Raw genomic sequence first — 9,204 nt, forward strand, 5'->3', positions numbered from 1 at the left:
CAGGGAGTTCGAGTCCTTGCTAAAGGCTGCTGCCACAGTGGGGTCCACAGCAGGCTGCCCATCACCAGCAGGTAGCTCTGGTCTGGTATAGTCTCTGCTCTTATCGTTGTTGTACTTCACATTGAGGTTGACAAGTTTGGAGTAGTCTATGCGGAGTGTACAGCAGGCATTGTAAATGTTCTGACCATCAAGAGCCTGGAAGAGAGAACAAGTATTACTTGTGTTAACAAAAAAAAGTTATACAAAACAGCCTGAGCACTAAGAGCAGACTTTGCCATAAAATAACACCCACCACTTTGGCTTGTTGAGCGCTTGCTGCATCATTGTACTGTAGCAAAGCCTGAAACTGATTGTTCTTTGTGAATGTGATGATTTTCATGACTGTGCCAAACTTTGAGAAGATCTACTGACAGAGAAAGGAGAGAATTGAGAAGATCTATCAACAAAAAGGGGAGGAAAAACATACAAAAACAGGTTTATAATGAAGATGAAACACCAGAACACAAACTGTTCAAAAGTTATCTGCACTGGAAGAAGGAAAAAAAAAAAAAAAAAAAAACCCAAAACTGCAGTTAAAACTCAAAACACATCTAAGCTTCAGAGAAAGACAAAGGAATCATGTAGTGAATTGGCAGTTGATTTTGTGCAGTACCCACCTGCTGCAGCACATCCAAAGTGACAGGGTAGAACATGTTGTCAATGATGATCCTTAGTACTGGACTGGAAGGTGATGTGAGAGTACCGTCACTGGAGCCTGATGTGGGCGTTCCACCTGACTGAAATACAAGAGATAGCACACAACCTATGTAACAAAACTGGATAAGGCTTATTTAGGTTTATTTTTAAATACTAAAGCCCCTCATCCATCTGTAAATGCGGTTTGTTACCTGATTTGCATTGTCTGTCTTGAGTTCTTTGTGATTGGAATACTGTATGAAGACAGGGACATTTCGCACATGTGGTGTAACAGCTGAGTAGTAGTTCACCATGGTAATGGCTGCTTCCTCTGTACTTAGCTCCAGAAATGCCTGCACATAAAAAAGTCAAATGTAATTAAGATGTTTTGTTTGATGTACAAATCCAGGAAAAACAAACAACCAAAACAAACCTGGTTTTTGCCTTTCAGCGTAAGAATGTTGGTGACCTTTCCAAAAGGCAGCCCTAAAGCAATGACCTCCGTCTCAGAGACTTCATTAGGCAGTTTTCTGATGTGGAGGACACGAGATGGTGGGGCATCCCCTACCCGATCTTCCACTCTCAATTTTTTGCTGTCACTTCCATTGGATGTGCCATCTACAAATAGAATATCAAAACGCATGCATTAGGAAATAAAACATGGCATAGAAAGAGGAGACTTTTCTGGTTCGTTTAACACATTTCTCTTATAAGGAGCCAAGAAATATAATGTTTAATTAATATGGCAACAGCACATAGATACCAAAATCACACAACAATAAAAACACAGAACTGAAACTGGGACGGGGTACCAAAAGTACATTCAACAAATCTACTAAGACATACAAACACAAATACAATACACATACAACACTGAATAAAGGCACAGAAATATAGCATGACTTGGCCGGCCATGGACAGAATGAGATGGAAGTAGGTCTTTAACTGGGATTTGAAGACTGAGATGAGGAGGTTGTACAGAAGTTTCTGAAGTTTGTCTCAGAGTTTTGGTGAAAAACTGAAAGATCTACCACCCACGGAAGAGAGACAAAACTTTGGTACTGTAAGCAAACTCTGACTGGAGGATCTGAGAGCGAGGCACAAGGAAGCAGTAGGTTGTACAAGCATTGAGGGGCAAGATTTTGAAGGGCTTGAATGATTAAAAAAGTATATTGTATTGAACACAGACAGAAACTGGTACCCAGTGCACATTAGAGTTATAAAGGAAAGGGTTACAGGGGCATGGTATTTGGTGTGTGAGAACTCTTGTTGAGTTTTTGATATACTGTAATCTAGCAACAGTTTTAAAGGGCATGACTTTAAAAAGGGCGTTAAAAGTAATCAAGGCAAGAGGTTATAAAGGCATGAACTAGAGTTTCTGCATCTTTCTTGCTGAGCACGGGACGGAGGCGTAGAGAAAAAAATAAAAATAATAAATAAATAAATAAAAAGCAGTCCTGACCAGGGAGCCAACGTAGAGAACATGCAGCCTAATCTTTCAGGCACATGTTTAGATGTGTGGGTGCCCACCTACAAAGGAGCATGGGGGAGCAAGACAAGAAACTACAATAGAAGAAAAGATCTGCTAATACAACACTTTCAATATGGAACGCTTATTGGAATACTGCTGGTGGCTAAGCAAATTTCTTTAAAGAAATTCCATTCAGTGGACAGACAGACTTACCACTGATACTGCTCATCCCCGAGTTGGGACTGTTGTACATGCTGCTGGACAACAGCTCATCTGATCCTCTCTAAAGCAAAGAAAGACAAGAAAAATCAAGTGAGAAATAAAACCAAGCCATCCAATAAAGACACATTTCATTTGCCACCATCAAGAAACAATAATACACAGCTCTCTGAAGGCTGCTTGAGGAATCAAGACACATAAAACACCAGCCAATTCAGGCAATCTTCTTTTTCCTAAGGTGCTGTTTTAATCTTGCAGAGTCTAGGATGTCAGACATCTCTCATCCCAAGCTCCTAGAGATCCCAAAAGGCTCATACTGTCTGTAGCCATGGCCAGTCAAGCGCTGAGAGTACAGCTAACTGACAGGACAGTAAGCAATTGTCAAATCATTACATAGCAGAACAACTTCTTAAACACCCAGCGTTATAATTTATACAAAAACACATTTACAGTAAACTTGCTTTCTTACTCTGGCTTCTAACTCCTTAAAGATTAGAGGATACCCAAGATTTTATTTTCATAGTTTAATTAAACAGGACAAATAAAACCTCCTGGCTGCTTATGCAAGCTTTTGGTCAGAAATGACAAGTATGTTTAGGTGGTGTATTTATCTTGGGTAATTAAATTGCCTGTGACATAGCGACATATTAATAGAACAGCCATTAAAAATTAATTGAAAAAAAAAAGGCCTCAGAGCAGGACATCAAAACAATAAATGCTGTAAAAAAATCTATGTTTTTTCCTCCCATAAGCTACTTTCCTAACACAAACGGGTTAATATTATTTGAGGGGCGGAAATTCTGTTGGTGGAACACAAACCAAGTTAGGGGATCTGCTATCAGAGGGTATTTCAAAAAAAAGAACAGCTTTTTACAAACCATCTTAGACATAAACAGGCTCCATTCAATTACTGCCAGTCTAATATTACAAAAGCCAGAGATGGAAACTTGAGGTAGGCCTACATGGAATATCCAAGGGACAATTCTAAATCTCCTCTACTCCTTCAATGACACAAATGTCAGCCACAGAATACCAAATAATACACTTTAATGGTCTTGGCAATTCCCTGTCCATTCAAAGTAAAAACTAAATTTTCCAATCATGAATGTTCTAGCCAGAGACAAAACATTCAGGCTACCTAATTCCCAACAGATAAAAAAACCTACTGGAAATAAAATGAACACAGGTAAATTCTGCCATGATATGGTAAAAAAATGCTTCCCTCAACCACACTGATAGATGTGCAAACAGACCTCCTTCTCAAACACTTTACAACTCTGAAACTTTAAATTACTGAAACACACAAGGCTGGTTTGTTGCTTTGTTCTGGATGCACCAAGAACAAGAGCAAATGGTATAGGTAAACAATCCTAGACAGGCTGACTGATAGCTTAAATTTTGTAAGCATATCATATGAAAACTTTATCAACCAATCACATTCTAAAATTAGGGTAATATATGTATTAGAAATTACAACTAAGGAATTGACACAATGAGCTTCTCAATTTTGGAGCCAATCTGCAGGAAATACCAGTTAAATGGGAAATACCTAACCCTCAGATGAGCACAGCACAGACCGTGATTCCCCAATCACTGAAAAAGGGTGAACAGATAAAAAGCTATCAGCTCATATAGTGGCTGATGTAGAAGTTGTTTCTGGCCTTTATTTCCCACACCACACTGAACTGAGAATAAGGCTGAATCAATCAGTCAATTTACACTCAATAACTCTCAGTAAGGTCAACTACACTTGCACAAAAGATGCCAGAAGTAGAATGAACACCTTAAGTAAAGCGAACAATTTTTTCCAGCTTTTGTATTGTGAAGAAAAGCATGGCTTTGAATATGGTTGATTACAAGTGGAACACAGTTCTTTAACAAGCTGAACTGCAGCTATGCTTAAAGAAACCTCATAGCCAATCTGGTAACCATGGGGTCACATTTCTGTTGTGGGTTCTTCTGGCCTTGCTACGGTTTTATAACTCTACATAAAAGGATCAAGTCAAGCTTCAGAAAGCATCAGTGAACAGAAACTAATGAAAGGATCGGACCCATAGGTCTGTAACAAATCATGCAGATGTAGACTGCAAATAACGATCAGTCAAAATCTATAGGCTGAACTTGTTTTTTGTAGTTTATTCACCCTCATTTATTTAGTCACTAACTAATCTGATACTCATTTTCTAATCCAATTAATTCCTGGGAAAACAACTTTTTGTGACAGTATTATACTGCAGTCAATTTACAGATCGCTGAAAAAATTAAAATGTACATTTGCATAGTTAATCAACATGGAGGCATCACAGCACTAGTTAGCAGCATCTGCTACAAAACAAAAATGACTTGAACTGACTGGCACAGATCACTGGCAGTATTGTTCTGTTCGGATCAACCATCTGTCAGTCATCATTTTACACACTGTCTTGGATTCGAAACTCAAAGTGAGCGTTAACCTGGACTAAAGAATTATCAGCAGTAAATCACCAATGACAGCAGCTTATCCTAAGGTGTACTGTGCATTGTGCTGGAATGTATTAGAAACATTATACTAACACTGGGCAGGTCACCTTTTTGTTCTTAACCTCTTAAATCCCAAGATTATTATTGAGCTATTTTCCAGTAAATGTTTGTTCTAGAATATCTTGTGGAGTTGTAGGGGGCTGCTAATAATGACAGTAATGCGAGTGATGCAGTGTGGGCTTACATACAAAGTCTAAGAGAGACTGAAGTCTAACAGTCTCATTTTCTCGTGGCACCGATTCCACAAGACGTTGGAATTATTTCTTTGACGTTCTGGCTGATGTTGACAAGACCACATCACACAATTCCTGCAGATTTTCTATGCTGCGAATCCTCCATTCTACCACATGTCGAAGACATGCTACTGCATTCCGATCCGGTCACTGAGAAGACCACTGAACATATTGGCATGTTCACGAAACTTTTGCCTTGTGACCTGGTGTATTATGCTGGAGATAGCCGAGGCAATGAAGGGAAGCATATGGTCAGCAACAATACTCAAAATAGTCCACAGCATTCAAGCAATGTTTGGCATCTACCCAAAATGTGCCAAGAAAACATTCCCCACACTCCACCACCTCCACAACCCTGGACTGCAGACACAGAGCAAGTTTGGTTAATGGATTTACGCTACCGATGGCAAGTTGTGCCCCTATCTGTGGGCATCAGGAGAAATCAGGATCATCAGGCCATGCTATGTTCAAGGAAAACTTTTTCTAACCTGTTTTTGGTGAGCTTGTGCCCACTGCAGCCTCAGCTTTCTGTTCTTGACTGACAGAAATGGAACCTGACATGGTGGTCTGCTGTGACCTCCCACCTACCTTAATGTTCAACACACTACGCTTTTTAGGGCACTATTCGGGGTAAACTCTAGACACTGGTGTGCTGAAATTTCCAGGGATCAGCGTTTACAGAAGTATTCAAAGCGGTCCCTCTTGTATTCTGGTATAGAGAAAACATGCTAAATAAAATAAACATAAAAATGCATATATAATTCTGACTGCTGATGTAAACATTACTCAAGGTTGCTTGCGTGTATTTACATGATTTTACACAGGATTGGCTGATTGTATAACTGCAGTCTCCCTAATAAAGCGCTGGGTCAGTAAATATACAGTCATTTAAACATATGTTTTGTGAAGGTATTGACAGCAACACACAACACTCATACAAAAATTGTGAACAACAATGCCACGGAATTACAAACGTACTACTCAAGCTGGGCCCAGCTTCAATACTCAGAATGGGAATTTGTAAGTCTCCTGTGATTGATGGTAAAACAAATACTACATACTACAACATTCAGCTGCCTGTGGTTTGGAAAAGAATGAGAACAAAATCTTACCTTTACACCAACCGCAACATCACTAATGCTGGAATAAGAGACAGATGGACATTAGTGGGCTTAAAAATGAGAAGATAACAGGGCAATAACATATTTGATTGAATGTTTACCATAACAGAGACCAGTCTATAGTGAGAAAATGGACCAGTCAATAATAGAGAGTACTGGAAGTGAGAAAGGATGATGAGCTGAATGAGTTGTGATACAAGCACAGGTCGAGTTTAATATCGAGTTGGAAAGATTTGGGTAAATACTGAAAGTCTTGAGATCCCATGATTGTAAATCCCGTTAAGAATCCCATCTCATCACGTCCCTGCCTAGACAGAAGACAGGCCATGGCCTTGACTCACGGGTTGATAGTGAAAAAGCTTTCGACGTTAGCACCATCTCACTCCTCTAGAAGCACTGAAAGCTCCACATACACAGACATATAGATATGTTATCTAGCTAAGTTCAGCTAAATGGAGCTAGCAAGCTATCTAAATGTTTACAGGTCTTTGTTAAGGTCTGCTTCTTGTTGCTTAGACTGGCTAAACAGGCTAACAGTACTAGCTAGCTAGCACCACAGGCTACAAGTACAGTAGCTAGCACTAGCTACTCTTTCATTTCCAGGCAGTTCCGCTTAGCTTCGTAGCAACGTGCACATCTCAGTATTAGCCATTAGAGAGTAGATATGAGTCCCAAACCGCAGACTAACGAACTAGCTAGGATAAATACCGCGATAAAATTATAGCAGTAGCCGCAGTAACGTTAGAAGTGTACGGTTTGAGATGTAGTGCTATAGCTAGCTTAGCTTAGCTACTCCAAGCGGCAGCCGGACACAACAGAGACACGCTGTTACACGGCGAGTTTGGTTAATGCTAGCCAGCTGGCTACCAGGTCAACAAACAAACAAAGGCGGCGGTGGAGAGATTAGCCAACCGATACAACCGGACTGTCGCCAAACGCTTCGTTAGATAACTTAGCTAGTTAACGAGTTAACTAAAACGCACAGTTATCCAGCAACAAAAGGTTTCCCTACCGGCGACACGCCTTTCTCCCTCACCAGCTCCTCGCGAACTGGAAAACACACAGCTGCTAGCCGAGCGAGCTAGCATTGCTAGCTAACTAGCTAGTGCTAACTCCAGCTAAACAAGTAGCTAGTGCCAGCTAACTGAAGCACAAACTGCAGCCACAGACCACAGACAGTGCTAGTGTTGCTCTGCAGCCATGTGCATGTAAAAACACGCAGTCTGGAGAAGTGAAGAGACCAGATGCTAGCTAGCTAGCTAGCGGGTTACAGTAAGCTAATCTGCTAACGTTGGCTAGCTGTGCTCTCGCCTAGCCGGTTAGCAAGCGCCATAGCTGGGATTAACGCGAACCCACCGATCTAATGAGGAGATAAATAAATACAGGTGATGCCACCGCTTGTCCGTGCCCAGGCACAATGTTGTGTCTATATTTGTAAATCAAAGCAGTGATAAAACACGCAAGGCTTACCCGTCCATTACTGTAAATGCTTCTCCTCGACCCGGGACACAGCAGCCTTAATTCTTCCGCTCTACCAACTGCGCACAACAGGACAAAATGGAGGCGGAAGCTCAGCTCGAAAAAGCGCGGAAACGGAGTCACAGCACCCAGAGCGGAGAGGGAGGAGAGAGCAGCGGAGCGCGGAGTCACACACACACACACACACACACACACACACACACACACACACACACACACACACACACACACACAGAGATGGAGATCAGAGTCACAGCACACACACACAGAGAGAGAGAGAGAGAGAGATTGAGCTCAGAGTCACAGCACACACACACACACACACACACACAGAGATGGAGATCAGAGTCACAGCACACACACACAGAGAGAGAGAGAGAGAGAGAGAGAGAGAGATTGAGCTCAGAGTCACAGCACACACACACAGAGAGAGAGAGAGAGAGAGAGAGAGAGATTGAGCTCAGAGTCACAGCACACACACACACACACACAGAGATTGAGCTCAGAGTCACAGCACACACACACAGATTGAGCTCAATCACAGCACACACAGAGAGAGAGAGAGAGAGAGAGATTGAGCTCAGAGTCACAGCACACACACACAGAGAGAGAGAGAGAGAGAGAGAGATTGAGCTCAGAGTCACAGCACACACACACAGATTGAGCTCAATCACAGCACACACAGAGAGAGAGAGAGAGAGAGAGATTGAGCTCAGAGTCACAGCACACACACACAGAGAGAGAGAGAGAGAGATTGAGCTCAGAGTCACAGCACACACACACAGAGAGAGAGAGATTGAGCTCAGAGTCACAGCACACACACACAGAGAGAGAGAGATTGAGCTCAGAGTCACAGCACACACACACAGAGAGAGAGATTGAGCTCAGAGTCACAGCACACACACAGAGAGAGAGAGAGAGAGAGAGAGATTGAGCTCAGTCACAGCACACACACACACAGAGAGAGAGAGAGAGATTGAGCTCAGTCACAGCACACACACACACAGAGATTGAGCTCAGAGTCACAGCACACACACAGAGAGAGAGATTGAGCTCAGAGTCACAGCACACACACACACAGAGAGAGAGAGAGAGAGAGATTGAGCTCAGAGTCACAGCACACACACACACAGAGATTGAGCTCAGAGTCACAGCACACACACAGAGAGAGAGAGATTGAGCTCAGAGTCACAGCACACACAGAGAGAGAGAGAGAGAGAGAGAGAGAGAGAGAGAGAGATTGAGCTCAGAGTCACAGCACACACAGAGAGAGAGAGAGATTGAGCTCAGAGTCACAGCACACACACACACACAGAGAGATTGAGCTCAGAGTCACAGCACACACACACACACACAGAGAGATTGAGCTCAGAGTCACAGCACACACACACAGAGAGAGAGAGAGACAGAGAGAGAGATTGAGCTCAGAGTCACAGCACACACACACACACACACACAGAGATTGAGCTCAGAGTCACAGCACACA

General features: G+C 42.2%; 1 protein-coding gene across 1 annotated transcript in view; it reads right to left on the reverse strand.

Moving 5' to 3' along the window:
* Window positions 1-7,833, reverse strand: part of ptbp2a (polypyrimidine tract binding protein 2a) — a 13,766-nt gene extending 5,933 nt beyond the window's left edge. The window contains exons 1-8 of the mRNA XM_072679670.1: window positions 7,710-7,833; window positions 6,231-6,258; window positions 2,360-2,429; window positions 1,109-1,293; window positions 888-1,028; window positions 657-776; window positions 293-403; window positions 1-195 (exon numbers count right to left, since the gene is read on the reverse strand). The exon at window positions 1-195 is cut by the window's left edge and continues 16 nt beyond it. Coding sequence (XP_072535771.1) covers window positions 1-195; window positions 293-403; window positions 657-776; window positions 888-1,028; window positions 1,109-1,293; window positions 2,360-2,429; window positions 6,231-6,258; window positions 7,710-7,717 — 858 coding nt within the window. The 5' untranslated portion in view covers window positions 7,718-7,833. The remainder of the gene's footprint in view (window positions 196-292; window positions 404-656; window positions 777-887; window positions 1,029-1,108; window positions 1,294-2,359; window positions 2,430-6,230; window positions 6,259-7,709) is intronic.
* Window positions 7,834-9,204: the final 1,371 nt, after the last annotated feature.

Source organism: Salminus brasiliensis, chromosome 5 (genome assembly GCF_030463535.1).
Source record: "Salminus brasiliensis chromosome 5, fSalBra1.hap2, whole genome shotgun sequence".
Lineage (NCBI taxonomy): Eukaryota > Metazoa > Chordata > Actinopteri > Characiformes > Bryconidae > Salminus > Salminus brasiliensis.